The 14,867-nt window shown below is 43.6% G+C and overlaps 1 protein-coding gene across 1 annotated transcript in view; it reads left to right on the top strand.

Annotated features, from left to right (window-relative positions):
* Window positions 1-458: 458 nt before the first annotated feature.
* The window catches only part of LOC137249668 (uncharacterized), a 77,430-nt gene continuing 63,021 nt past the window's right edge, over window positions 459-14,867 (top strand). Inside the window, exon 1 of the mRNA XM_067781393.1 lies at window positions 459-793. Coding sequence (XP_067637494.1) covers window positions 570-793 — 224 coding nt within the window. The 5' untranslated portion in view covers window positions 459-569. The remainder of the gene's footprint in view (window positions 794-14,867) is intronic.

Genomic DNA, 14,867 nt, shown 5'->3' on the forward strand with positions numbered 1-14,867 from the left:
TGTCGACTATCGAATTACGGAAAGCCACCCCTGATATTTTTAACCATTTTTCTTTAAACTCACTTTTTAGCCGTTGAGCTCTAAAAAATTCGTAAGTTATGTCATAAAATACATTAGCAAAGCGCACTACGATTGGCTGTTATGGACTACAATATATTTCATAAACTAAGAGTTTCCTAGAGTTGCGGATGATAAATTTGTGATACCCCTACAAATCAGCAAAAGTTTGAAAATCGTGGCACCTTATATAAAATCCAACCCTGGACTTAAGTTATTTTGATTTAAAGGTACGGTAGGACTTAGTCGGCTTTGAAAAAAAATGGCTAAACTAGAATGCATTTTTTATTCTAATCAATATGATTTGGTCATATATGTATCGACTCAAGTAATGACTCAAATATAAATTTTTTATCGATATGGTATCTATCATATAAACGATTTTCCTGTTCATCCCTAAACATAATAAGCGAATGGCGATACCAGCATAGGAGAAAATTTATCGGAAAATAGTTAAAATAACAAATTTGTGAAAATAAGAATATACATTCAAATATAAATTTTTGCTCAAGATGAGTATTTTGCCGTATCAACCAACAAGCGATGAGGATATATTTCGTCTGTGTACAAAAGAATGCGGGGTCATCACAGCTACAGAGGATCAACAATATTTTGCTTTAGGTTGCATGTTTTGTCCGGCCAAATTTCTCTATTTCGACGCATTTATAGGGCATATGCAAACAGAACATGGATCGCAAATGATGGACCAGAAGGGAATATTTGGTGGCATGCTTGGGTAAGCATTATATGTAAATAGGCTTATTCACTAAAACTCCCAATACAAGTGACAGAATGATGGTATAAGTAGATATATCTGTATATATACATATTTAGCTATCTATATAGTACGGGTTATACATCCTAAGTCATGTCTGGTTATATATATACATATAGACATATATATATATATATATATATATACATTTTCAAAAGATCTCTACCCAAAAAGGTAGATAATATGATAATAATTTTGGTACAAGTCTAGAACAGCGGTCGACTGCTAAGAAGTATCAAAATACGCGTCTTGACCTTAGTATTATTAATCCGAAAGCGGCAAACAAAAATGTTGATTCTTTGAAAAGATATTAACGAATAACCGAAAAATGATCCCGGTTCTCTCCGAAACTGGGTTTGGGATCCATAGTACTTTTGCGCAAAACACTTCTGCATTGGACGGTTTTTATTGTATTAACGATAAAGCCACTCTCCGAAGTCCCCCAGCGGGTAACGGTGTCAGAATATACCCGCGGTAGGTATGCCTGTCGTAAGAGGCGACTAAAATACCAGATTCAAGGGGTGTGTAGCGCAACCCTTCAGGTTGCCAGCGCAATATATAGCTTCTCCAAACCCAATTGTCAACCTCACCTATCCGCGGCGAATCCTGTTTCACTACTAGATGAGGCTCTGGCGACCCCAAGCTCCTCATGGGAGTTTTATCCTTTTACTCCTTTTGGGGAGTTTTATCGATGTTGATGGTCCTTTTCCGGATATAAATCCGGTATGCTCCTGTAACAAGCACCATTAAGGTCCTGGCCCGACCATCGCGAACAATTAATAAGACCACATCAAACCTTCTAGTTCTTCCCGCCCCACCCCCTAGTTCCATGAGTATTTTGGGGTCACAAGAGCCTCGCCTGCTAATATGTGTATGATACATTCATCAGGGTAAAAGGATTACCCTGGCGTAGATGAGGCTGTCAATTGGGTTGCGAAAGCTCTGAAGCCATCTTTGTATTGCACTTATCAATCCCGTGAATCCCTATTGGGTGGGAACAAAATTAAAAACGCGTCTTTTGACATCTCCCGATATTTTTGGACGCGAATTAGCAGTCGACTGCTATTCTAGACTTTTACTGATGACGCAATAAAACCGTAGTTTATTGCACCATGACTTACCATAACTTTTAATCATTTAGCAAATAGAAAGCAAACGTCATGTTAGCGCAACAAGTCAAAAAGAAATGTGGAGAATACTAAAAAATTTAATACTCCAGCGGGTTAGGGGGTCAGAATATACCCGCGGCAGGTATGCCTGTCGTCAGAGGCGACTAAAATACCAGATTCAAGGGGGTGTGTAGCGCAACCCTTCAGGCTGCCAGCGCAATATATAGCTTTTCCAAACCCAATTGTCAACCTCACCTATCCGCGGCGAATCCTGTTTCACTAACAGACGAGGCTCTGGCGACCCCAAGCTCCTCATGGAACTTGGGGTGGGGATGGAGTGGATGGCCTGAAGGTTTAATGTGGCCACATAAATCGTTCTCGAGATGGTCGGGCTAGCACCTTAATGGTGCTGTGGTACCGGAGCGTACCGGATCTGTATCCGGCAAAGGACCATCACATCGATAACACTCCCCAAAGCCTTCGGGGAGCAACCTTATGGCTACAACAACAACAATATGTAAACGAAATAGGCTATAATTTATAAAAACGAAGAAATAAGTGATGAAAATAAAATAGCTGATAAGCTCAATAAATACTTCATTGAGAGCAACGAATTAATAGATCGTTCAATTGAAAAATAAATATATGTATATTAACAATATTGATCATCGTCCTGAAACTTTTCATTTTAAAGAAATACAAATTTGCGGTACTAAAAGCAATTTGGAAACAACTTAAAAATAAAAAAGATTGCGAATAATGTGAGCCCAAAGATTATTTTGGAGAACTGGAGTGTGTTCGGGCCTTTCTTAACAAACTCAATAACTCATTCATTAATGAGCGGAGTATTACCAAATGAATGGAAGGACTCATTGGTAGGGATTCAAGGGGTTGTGTAGCGCAATATATAGCTTCTCCAACCCAATTGTCAACCTCACCTTCGAGCGGCGAATCCCGTTTCACTAACAGACGAGGCTCTGGCGACCCCAAGCTCCTCATGGAACTTGGGGGTGGGGAGGGAGGGATGGCCTGAAGGTTTAATGTGGCCATATAAATCATTCCCGAGATGGTCGGGCCAGCACCTTAATGGTGCTGTGTTACCGGAGCGTATCGGATCTGTATCCGACAAAGGACCATCACATCGATAACACTCCCCAAAGCCTTCGGGGAGTAACTAATCGCTACAACAACAACAACAACAAGGACTCATTGGTAGTGCCGGTTGAAGAAATCGCTAAAACAAAAAAAATTGAACAATTTTTGTGGTTATATCGGCCTACTGATTTGTAAGATCGCGGGTTCGAATCGAGCTCAAGGCCTAACAATAATTTTTTATCATTATTATTGTTATGATAAATTTTTTCTTAATTGAAAAAATTTTTAAATTAGAATAGAAGAAAGAAAAAATTTTTAGACAACTGCCAAAGCTCGTTGTGTAGATCCATTTCGGTAACTGCTAAATTCCTTCATCGGCAACGTTTAGGCGCCGCTACTATAACCATTCAGCCATCACAGCGGTTTTTTGTTTGTCTTCATTAATCCTACTTCTATTCTGGTCCGTGCCAATTGATATTCACAACACTGCGACATCTGTTGCAGAATGGATGTGAAAATTGGACTTGTTTGATGGCAATGCTGCCATAGTGTCATATTTTATTGACACTTTTATTTATCATAACAATAATCATGATAAAAAATTATTGTTAGGCCTTGAGCTCGATTCGAACCCGCGATCCTACAAATCAGTAGGCCGATATAACCACACAAATTGTTAATACATCCCACAGTACGGGGAAAAAAGTGTTAATAAAATATGACACTATGGCAGCATTGTCATCAAACAAGTCCAATTTTCACATCCATTCTGCAACAGTTGTCGCAGTGTTGTGAATATCAATTGGCACGAACCAGAATAGAAGTAGGATTAATGAAGACAAACAAAAAACCGCTGTGATGGCTGATTGGTTATAGCAGCGGCGCCTAAACGTTGCCGATGAAGGAATTTAGCAGTTCCCGAAATGGATCTATACAACGAGCTTTGGCAGTTGTCTAAATTTTTTCTTTCTTCTATTCTAATTTAAAAATTTTTTCAAATAAGAAAAAATTTATCATAACAATAATAATGATAAAAAATTATTGTTAGGCCTTGAGCTCGATTCGAACCCGCGATCTTAAAAAAAATTGAAGAGTTTCGTCCAATAAATACTTTTAAGATAATTGAAAAAATAATGTAAAGCGTTGTGAAAAATCAACTACAAACGTACCTTGAAACTAATTAAATTCTGTCTCTAAACCAGTCTGGATTTTGTAAGAATCATTCATGCGAAAGTACAATAAACTTCGTTGTAAGAGAGTGGAAGAAGCGTCCACGGAAAACAATAATAGCAGCGCTATTTATTTTAAAATAGCAGTTGAAATAATTTGCGGGCACCGTGGTGTGATGGTAGCGTGCTCCGCCAACCACACCGAAGATCCTGGGTTCACGCCCCGGGCAAAGTAACATCAAAATTTTAGAAAGAAGTTTTTTCAATTAGAAGAACATATTTCTATGCGGGGTCGCCCCTCGGTAGTGTATGGCAGGCACTTCGATTGCATTTCTGCCATGAAAAGCTCTCAGTGAAAACTCATCTGCCTTGTAGATGCTGTTCGGAGGCGGCATAAAATAAGTAAGACCCGTCGCGCCAATTTGTAGGAAAAATTAAAAGGAGCACGACGCAAATTGGAAGAGAAGCTCGGCCTAAAATTTCTTCGGAGGTTATCGCGCCTTTCATTTATTTATTTTTATTTGAAAAAACAGACGGAGGTATTCTTGTAAAAAGCTGTATATGTATGGAATAAGAGGAAAACAACTGCTTTGGTTTAACGACTACCTTACAAATCGTAGACAACAAACAAAAATAAGATCCACAAAATCAAGTTTTTCATATGTGAATACATACAGGATCGATCCTGGGAGCAATTTTGTTTATAATTTACATAAATGATATAGAAAAAGTGATATCAAAATCCGAAGTGGTAATGTAGGCCGACGATACATTGGTATATACATAAGCAGAAACAGTGGAAGAATGTAAACGAAAGTTAGAATGTGATATAGATGAAATTATGAATGGGCTTAAAATAAATAGGATCAAATTGAATGAACAGAAAACAAAAGTAATGGTGATGAATACAAATAGCGAAATGAATTTAGTGATAAATAATCTTACCATTGAAGAAGTAACCAATATGAAATACCTAGCTGTAATAATAGACAATGAACTCAAACTAAACAATCACGTGGATTATTTGTGTAAAAAAAAAATTGCAAAAAAATTAACTTCTTAAGAAGAATACGAAATAAATAAGACACTTTAACAGCAATAAAAAATTACAATACAATCATAAAGCCACATTTTGGATACTGTTCCACAATTCTGTACACATCTTGTAACCAATCACAAATAGGAAGAATATAAATAGGAAGAATACGCTTCCCAAGGCCGACGGTTCAATGTACCGGAGCGACTCGGGATTTTTACCGACCAAGGACTGCCATTTCAGTGTAACCCCATTTAATTTGTTGCGTCCCTCCCACAAATTGTCATCCTCCCAGCAGCTCCTTACAGCGGGACTGCTCCATATTCTCTTGCTCCGGGAAGGTATCGAACCCAATCCGGGTCCGTCTCCTGATCCCGGTCCTGAGAAAGGGTTTTGCTGCATCTGCCGGAAAAGAATCTTTTTAGGATGGTCACACTCCTGTTAGTGTGTCTCGTGTAAGGGATGGTTGCATCGGACAGGTTGTTCTGGGCTAGACCCCAAAACCAGACGTCCACGTAACTTTTATAAATCTTTTGTGGCTCCTTGCTGTTCACGCCCAAGGGCGTCCTGTAGTCTGCCTAAGCGCCCCCCCCCCCCCCCCCCCCACTACCTTCCAGCAGCCCCGCTGCTCAGCAAGCCACAACAAGTACCCGCTGCTGCTCGCGCCCCACGGCGCCAACAACTCAATCAGCTGCTACCACTCATAACTACTACCTTCGTAGTAGAGTCGGTAGCAATGCTGAGCATCAGCCCTTGGCCCCGTCTTCTCCCCCCTCTTTTCCGGCAGCAATCGTGTAGGTCAGGGAAACAGACTCTTAGTCCCTACCTCCCTTTGCACCGTTTGCCAGCACAGAATATATACGCTTGCGACATCCGCCCAATGCAGCTCCTGCCATGGACGGTGCCACTTTCCTAGATGTTCTGGTCTCCTCGCCGGCAACCCCCCGACGAGTTTCATTGTGCCATATTGCCAGGCCGCATACTGGTACCCCAATGCCTACCCAAGGACGTCTAGTATCAGGGCCTCAACAGCAATCGCGTTCTGGCCTTCCACAACCCAGGCGTAGTCACCCGTCACTTACTCCCAGACGTCTCCCCCTATGCACTTCAGAATTCTGCAGTTAAACTTTAATGGATTAACCGGGAAGATAACAGTCGACTTCATGAAGCGGCGCAACATCCGCATTGCTGCGATTGAAGAGACTAAACTCACAGCAATATCTGTATTGCAGACCTGTTCTGGGTATAATGTCCATAGAAAAGATCGCGAGAGCGGAAATGGAGGCGGCCTCGCGTTTATCATACACCACACTGTGCAATATCATATATTTGATCCTGACATCGACCGCAGGGACAGTGTCTTAGAACGTCAAGGATTATCTGTCCGGTCGGGCGATGCAAATCTAGAAATCATCAACATCTACATCCCTCCTGTCACCTGTTGCCACAGTGGATACCGCCCTGATATCAGCGGCGTACTCACTGGAAACAATCGCATTATCTTAGGCGATTTCAATGCCCATCACGATCTATGGCATTCAAACTTGCGTGTGGACAGTAGGGGTGAGATGTTAGCGGATCAAATAGAAGAAACGACGTTCTGCACTATAAACGGAGACGCCCCCACACGTATGATAGGAAGCTGTCACAGCTCGCCAGATATCTCAATCGTGAGCGCAGAACTCGTAAACTGCGTCAACTCGCAGCCGATGGTAACATTGGCATCCGACCACCTGCCTATACTTATTTCGCACGAGCGTCCCGGCGACTTCATCGTCGCAGAAAAACGCACTTTCATTAACTTTAAAAAAGGAAAGTGGGACGAATACAAATCCTTTACAGACAACCGCTTTGCTGCCCTCCCTATCCCAACTGATGCCCGCCAAGGGGAGCGTGCTTTCCGCAAGGTCATTGAATCCGCCTCGGCTCGTTTCATTCCCGCCGGTAGAATTCCCGAAATTCGGCCCACTTCCCGGCAGAGGCCGCAAGTTTAGCGAGAGAACGTGACCTTATAAGACAGCTCGATCCCGGCGACCCACAAATAAGGGATATAAACCAACGCATCAGATTGCTTGTGGATGAACACAAGCGGGCGAAATGGGAGGAGTACCTAAGCGGTTGTAACCTCTCTGCCGGTGTAGGTAAACTTTTGTCCACTGTAAAGTCCCTATCGAATCCGTCTAGGCACAATGACAAAGATTCCATCGCCTTTGGCGACAAAGTGCTGTCGTATGCGAAAAAATGCGCGAGCGCTTTCTGCCGACAATACATAATGCATTCTACGGTCGACAAAAATAGACGGAGGGCCAACAGACACGCACGTAAACATAAGTTCCGCGCGTCACCAATTACCAACACCGTCAAAGAGGTTGAGGATGCCATCGGTCATGCTAAACCATCCAAAGCAGTGGGCCCAGACGACATAGCCATGCCGATGCTTAAAAGCCTAGGGAAAGAGGGTTTCAAATATTTAGCACCTGTCTTCAACCTGTCTCTTTCCACCTTTGTCATACCCGAAAAATGGAAAATGGCCAAGGTGGTCCCGCTACTAAAGCCTGGGAAACCAGCTAACATAGGAGAGTCATATCGCCCAATATCAAATTTGCAGCTAGCCTGTCATCAGCATGGCTTTAGAAAACTCCATAGCACCACCACCGCGATAAATGCCATTAGCACCCAGATAAATTGTGATTTAAATCAGAAGCCCCACCATAGAACAGTACTCGTAGCGCTAGACCTATCAGAAGCTGTTCATACGGTCAACCATTTCACGTTACTGCAAGCCTTGGAAGGGTCTACCCTTCCCCCATGTCTTAAAAGGTGGACCGCAAATTATCTGGGTGGTCGGCAGGCATCGGTGCAATTCAGAAACGAAATCTCAAAGCCAAGAAGAATTAAACAAGAGGTGCCACAGGGTGGTGTCCTATCCCCACTTTTGTTTAATTTTTACATATCAAAACTACCTTCGCTACCAGAAGGAGTTACTATCGTTTCTTACGCCGATGACTGCACAATAATGGCCACAGGCCCGGGCCCACAGATCGATGAGCTTTGCAACAGAATAAACGGCTACCTCCTTGATCTCTCCAGTTTTTTCGCCTCGCGAAACCTGGCATTATCACCGACTAAATCATCCGCGACCTTATTTACAACTTGGACGTCCCAAATGTCGACCATTTTGAACATCCACGTCAATGCCACTACGCTGCCGAGTGTCCTACACCCCAAAATCTTCGGTGTGATTTTGATCAGTATCTACATTTTGGTGAGCACGCAGCCGCAATTGTTCCGAAAGTTCAGAGCCGTAATAAAATCCTCAAATCCCTTGCTGGCAGTACTTGGGGAAAAGACAAAGAAACGCTCATTACCACATACAAAGCAATTGGCCAGCCGTTTGCGTGCTACGCGTCCCCTATATGGTCGCCAAGCCTAAAAACTACCCACTGGAAGAAGCTACAGGCCTGCCAAAATACTGCGCTCAGAACCGCCACGGGCTGTCTTCTTATGTCCCCAGAACTCCATCTACATAATCAGGCGAGAATACTCCCCATCAGGGAGAGAAATGAGATGCTAACCAAACAGTTCCTGTTGAATACCCAGAAACCTGGTCATCCCAACAGATATCTGATTGATGAGCCAGCACCGCCTAGGGGCTTAAGGAGTCATCTCCGTAAGCATTTTGAGGAAATAGGGCACCTGAGAACTCAGCCGTATGAAGCAAAAAAACACAAGCAGGTTCTTGGTGAAATCCACAAACAGGCGTTGGACCTTTATGCCGGGAATTGCCCGGTGAATCCAGTACTCAGGGAACAGTACCCAAAACTTGCGGAAGAGGAACGCATACTCCCCAGGGAAACGCGAGTCACTCTGGCTCAACTTCGTTCTGGATACTGTAACAGGTTAAACTCTTACATATCCAGAATCAACAAATGTATGCCCCGCTTGCAATGTGCCCCACATGACACCAACCATCTCTTTAATTGTAATGTGGAACCAACGCCTCTAACACCCCTTTCATTATGGTCCACCCCTGTCGAAACAGCAAATTTCCTTGGACTCCCGTTAGAGGATATTGATGACAATTTGTGATCGGTCGCAGCTATTAGGTGGGGCGAAACATTGCTACAACAACAACGACAGGAAGAATACAGAAATTACAAAACAATTGTATGAGATCCATAATAAAATGCCACAAATACACCCTAATAAATCTCATGCTTGAAACATTTAAATGGCTAAATATTGAGTAAAAACTGATGCTCAATGCACTAATAATGATTTTTAAAATTAAACACAACATGGCGCCGATGTATTTAACAAATTGCATTCAGTATATTAGAGATACACACCAATATACTTTCCGGAATGCGAATGACTTTCGACTAAGATTACAGCGCACTACTGCAACCCAAAACACCTTATTATATAAGGGCCTTAACATATTTAACTCGTTACCTGATTATATCAAAGGAGAGAATAATATTTTGAATTTCAAACGGCTATGCAGAGATTTTATTCGATGCTAAAATACTTTTTATTACTTAATATATATATATATATATATATAATATATAATATATATGTATATATATTATATATATATACCAGCAGACCCGTCAGACATTGTTCTGTCCTAAATGTGGTCTACCTGCGTACATGTTAATAATCTTTTTCTCTCTAACTCTGGCCTCCCCTCTTCACTTCTTAATCATTTTATTCACTCCTCCCTCCGTCTTTTTCGCTTGTTGTTGTTGTTGTTGTAGCGATAAGGTTGCTCCCCGAAGGCTTTGGGGAGTGTTATCGATGTGATGGTCCTTTGCCGGATACATATCCGGTACGCTCCGGTACCACAGCACCATTAAGGTGCCAGCCCGACCATCTCGGGAACGATTTATGTGGCCACATTAAACCTTCGGGCCATCCCCTCCCTCCCGACCACCAAGTTCCATGAGGACCTTGGGGTCGCCAGAGCCTCGTCTGTTAGTGAAACAGGATTCGCCGCGGATAGGTGAGGTTGACAATTAGGTTTGGAGAAGCTATATATTGCGCTGGCAACCTGAAGGGTTGCGCTACACACCCCTTGAATCTGGTATTTTAGTCGCCTCTTACGACAGGCATACCTACCGCGGGTATATTCTTACCCCCTTACCCGCTGGGGGGTCTTTTTCGCTTCATCTATCTCTATTTTCGTCTCACTATATCTCTTTCTCAGTCTCCTTATCCTTCCCCTCTTTTCTCTTCTCTCAAGTTTTTCCCATTCTTCTTCATCCCTTATTGCCAGTCCCAGAGGTTGGTATGTATTTTGTTCCAGTCCCATTCCGAGTTCCAGTCCCACTCCGAGTCTCAGTCCCAATCCTAGTCCTAATCGCATTCCCAGCCCGTCTCTGGTCTACTTCCCCGAAAAAGGATCGTAAATACTAATATAGGCACATTTATATACCAAATTTCAAACAAATCGAATAGGACGTATGTAAATAGGTATGTGGGTATTATCAATTCATGCTTTTTTTCGGCTTCGCATGCATATTTATCAGTTTTGCCAGGTTGATGCGACTAAATCGAATATCACAATGAAAATTACTTTAAAGCTCTGAGCAACAGTTTTCATTTGATATCCATATAACACACACATTCTAGGGGTATCCGGGTCCACGTTTTGGCCTATATCCCGAGACCCTAGTCACCCAGCGGTATAAATTACTCTGTACTAAAGCACACATCAACAGCTGCAATTTGATACCCATAATGTAAAAACACATCCTAGTGTTACCCTGGTCCACGTTTTGGCCTATATCTCAAGACCCTAGTCACAAACAGATATGAAAATTACCCTGTACTAAAGCACTCATCAACAGCTTTCATTTGTTATCCTTCTTGTATAAACACTTTCTAGGGGTATCACGGTCATTATCCTATGTCTGTCTCCTGGTTCTAAGCTACCCCTCCACCAATTTTCAGCCAAATCTGTTCATCCGTTCTTGAGTTATAAATAGTGTAACTAACACCACTTTCTCTCATATATGTACATATATACATCACATTAGAAACTTCAAAAATAACAGTATTTCTCCACTATTTAATGGATGCTATTATACAATCTACAAACTTCAATCACTCTATCAATTAAAAAAAAGCGCATGAAAATCCGTTGCGTAGTTTTAAAGGTTTAAGCATTCAAAGGGACATGGGACAGAAAAAGCGACTTTGTTTTATAATTTGTAGTGATAGTGATACATGCAAAAATACCAAAAAATAAAACTTTTTTGAAGAATTTTAAGGAAATGTTTAATATTTTTAACGAAAGATTAGTTTTCAATAGATGTATGCATTGTTGTTGTTGTTGTAGCAATGCTTCACCCCACCTAACAGCCGCGACCGATCACAAATTGTCATCAATATCCTCTAACGGGAGTCCAAGGAAACTTGCCGTTTCAACAGGGGTGGACCATAAGGAAAGGGGTGTTAGAGGCGTTGGTTCCACATTACAATTAAAGAGATGGTTGGTGTCATGTGGGGACACATTGCAAGCGGGGCATACATTTTGTATGTCGGGGTTGATTCTGGATAGGTAAGAGTTTAACCTGTTACAGTATCCAGAACGAAGTTGAGCAAGAGTGACACGCGTTTCCCTGGGCAGTATGCGTTCCTCTTCCGCGAGTTTTGGATACTTTTCTTTAAGTACTGGATTCACCGGGCAATTCCCGGCATAAAGATCCGACGCCTGTTTATGGAGTTCACCAAGGACCTGCTTGTGTTTTTTCGCTTCATACGGCTGGGTTCTCAGGTGCCGTATTTCCTCAAAATGCTTACGGAGACGACTCCTTAAGCCCCTAGGCGGTGCTGGTTCATCAATCAGATGTCTGTTGGGATGCTCAGGTTTCTGGGTATTCAACAGGAACTGTTTGGTCAGCATCTCATTTCTCTCCCTGATGGGGAGTATTCTCGGCTCATTATGCAGATGGTGTTCTGGGGACATAAGAAGACAGCCCGTGGCGATTCTGAGAGCAGTATTTTGGCAGGCCTGTAGTTTCTTCCAGTGGGTAATTTTTAGGCTTGGCGACCATATGGGTGACGCGTAGCACGTAATCGGCTGGCTAATTGCTTTGCATGTAGTCATGAGCGTTTCTTTATCTTTTCCCCAGGTACTGCCAGCGAGGGATTTGAGGATTTTGTTACGGCTCTGAATTCTCGGAACAATTGCGGCTGCGTGCTCACCAAAATGTAGATCCTGATCAAACGTCACACCCAAGATTTTGGGGTGTAGGACAGTCGGTAGCGTAGTGCCATCGACGTGGATGTTCAAAATGGTCGACATTTGGGACGTCCATGTTGTAAATAAGGTCGCGGAATCGCATCGATCTTTGGGTCTAGGCCTGTGGCCATTATTGTGCAGTCATCGGCGTAGGAAACGATTGTGACTCCTTCCGGTGGTGAAGGTAGCTTAGATATGTAGAAATTAAACAAAAGTGGGGATAGGACACCACCCTGTGGCACCCCTTGTTTAATTCTCCTTGGTTTTGATGTTTCGTTTCTAAATTGCACCGATGCCTGCCGACCACCCAGATAATTTGCGGTCCACCTTTTAAGACATGGGGGGAGGGTAGACCCTTCCAGGTCTTGCAGTAACGAGCCATGGCTGACCGTATCAAAAGCTTTTGATAGGTCTAGCGCTACGAGTACTATTCTATGGTGGGGGTATTGATTTAAACCGCAATTTATCTGGGTGCTAATGGCATTTAGCGCGGTGGTAGTGCTATGGAGTTTTCTGAAGCCATGCTGATGAGATGCTAGCTGCAAATTTGCTTGGAAATAAGGGAGCAAAATGGCTTCAAGCGTCTTTGCTACTGGCGATAGGAGAGATATCGGACGATACGACTCACCTATGTTAGCTGGTTTCCCAGGCTTTAGTAGCGGGACCACCTTGGCCATTTTCCATTTCTCGGGTATGACAAAGGTGGAAAGAGACAGGTTGAAGACATGCGCTAAATATTTGAAACCCTCTTTCCCTAGGCTTTTAAGCATCGGCATGGCTTTGCCGTCTGGGCCCACTGCTTTGGATGGTTTAGCGCGACCAATGGCGTCCTCAACCTCTTTAGCGGTGATGGTGATTGGTGACGCGCTGAATTTGTGTTTATGTGCGTGTCTATTGGCTCTCCGTCTATCTTTGTCGACCATAGGATGCATCCGACAGCACTTTGTCGCCAAAGGCGATGGAAACTTTGTTGTTGTTGTTGTTGTAGCGATTAGGTTACTCCCCGAAGGCTTTGGGGAGTGTTATCGATGTGATGGTCCTTTCTCGGATACAGATCCGATACGCTCCGGTAACACAGCACCATTAAGGTGCTGGCCTGACCATCTCGGGAACGATTTATATGGCCACATTAAACCTTCAGGCAATCCCTCCCTCCCCACTCCCAAGTTCCATGAGGAGCTTGGGGTCGCCAGAGCCTCGTCTGTTAGTGAAACGGGATTCGCCGCTCGAAGGTGAGGTTGACAATTGGGTTGGAGAAGCTATATATTGCGCTACACAACCCCTTGAATCCCATGGAAACTTTGTTGTTGTTGTTGTAGCGATAAGGTTGCTCCCCGAAGGCTTTGGGAAGTGTTATCGATGCGATGGTCCTTTGCCGGATACAAATCCGGTACGCTCCGGTACCATTGCACCATTAAGGTGCTAACCCGACCATCTCGGGAACGATTTATGTGGCCACATTAAACCTTCAGGCCATTCCCTCCCTCTCTACCCCCAAGTTCCATGAGGAGCTTGGGGTCGCCAGAGCCTCGTCTGTTAGTGAAACAGGATTCGCCGCGGATAGGCGAGGTTGACAATTGGGTTTGGAGATTCTATATATTGCGCTGGCAACCTCACAGGTTGCGCTACACAGCCCCTTGAATCTGGTATTTTAGTCGCCTCTTACGACAGGCATACCTACCGCGGGTATATTCTGATCCCCTAACCCGCTGGGGTATGGAAACTTTGTCTTTGTGCTTAGTCGGATTCGATACGGACTTTACGGTGGACCAAAGTTTACCCACACCGGTAGAGAGGTTACAACCTCTTAGGTACTCCTCCCATTTTGCTCGCTTGTGTTCGTCCATAAGCAATCTGATGCGTTGGTTTATATCCCTTATTTGGGGGTCGCCTGGTTCCAGCTGTCTTATAAGGTCACGTTCTCCCGCTAAGTTTGCGGCCTCCGCCGGGAAGTGGGCCGGATTTCGGGAATTCTCCCGGCGGGAATGAAACATGCCGAGGCGGATTCAATGACCTTACGGAAGGCACGCTCCCCTTGGCGGGCATCAGTCGGGATAGGGAGGGCAGCAAAGAGGTTGTCTGTAAAATATTTATATTCTTCCCACTTTACTTTTTTGAAGTTTATGAAAGTGCGTTTTTCGGTGACGATGAAGTCGGCGGTACGCTCGAGCGAAATAAGTATAGGCAGGTGGTCGGATGCCAATATTACCATCGGCTGCCAGTTGACGCAGTTTACGAGTTCTGCGCTCACGATTGAGATGTCTGGCGAACTGTGACAGCTTCCTACCATACGTGTGGGGGCGTCTCCGTTTATTGTGCAGAACGTCGTTTCTTCTATTTGATCCGCCAACATCTCACCCCTACTGTCCGCCCG

The sequence above is a fragment of the Eurosta solidaginis genome, chromosome 4 (assembly GCF_040869045.1).
Source record: "Eurosta solidaginis isolate ZX-2024a chromosome 4, ASM4086904v1, whole genome shotgun sequence".
NCBI classification, from domain to species: domain Eukaryota; kingdom Metazoa; phylum Arthropoda; class Insecta; order Diptera; family Tephritidae; genus Eurosta; species Eurosta solidaginis.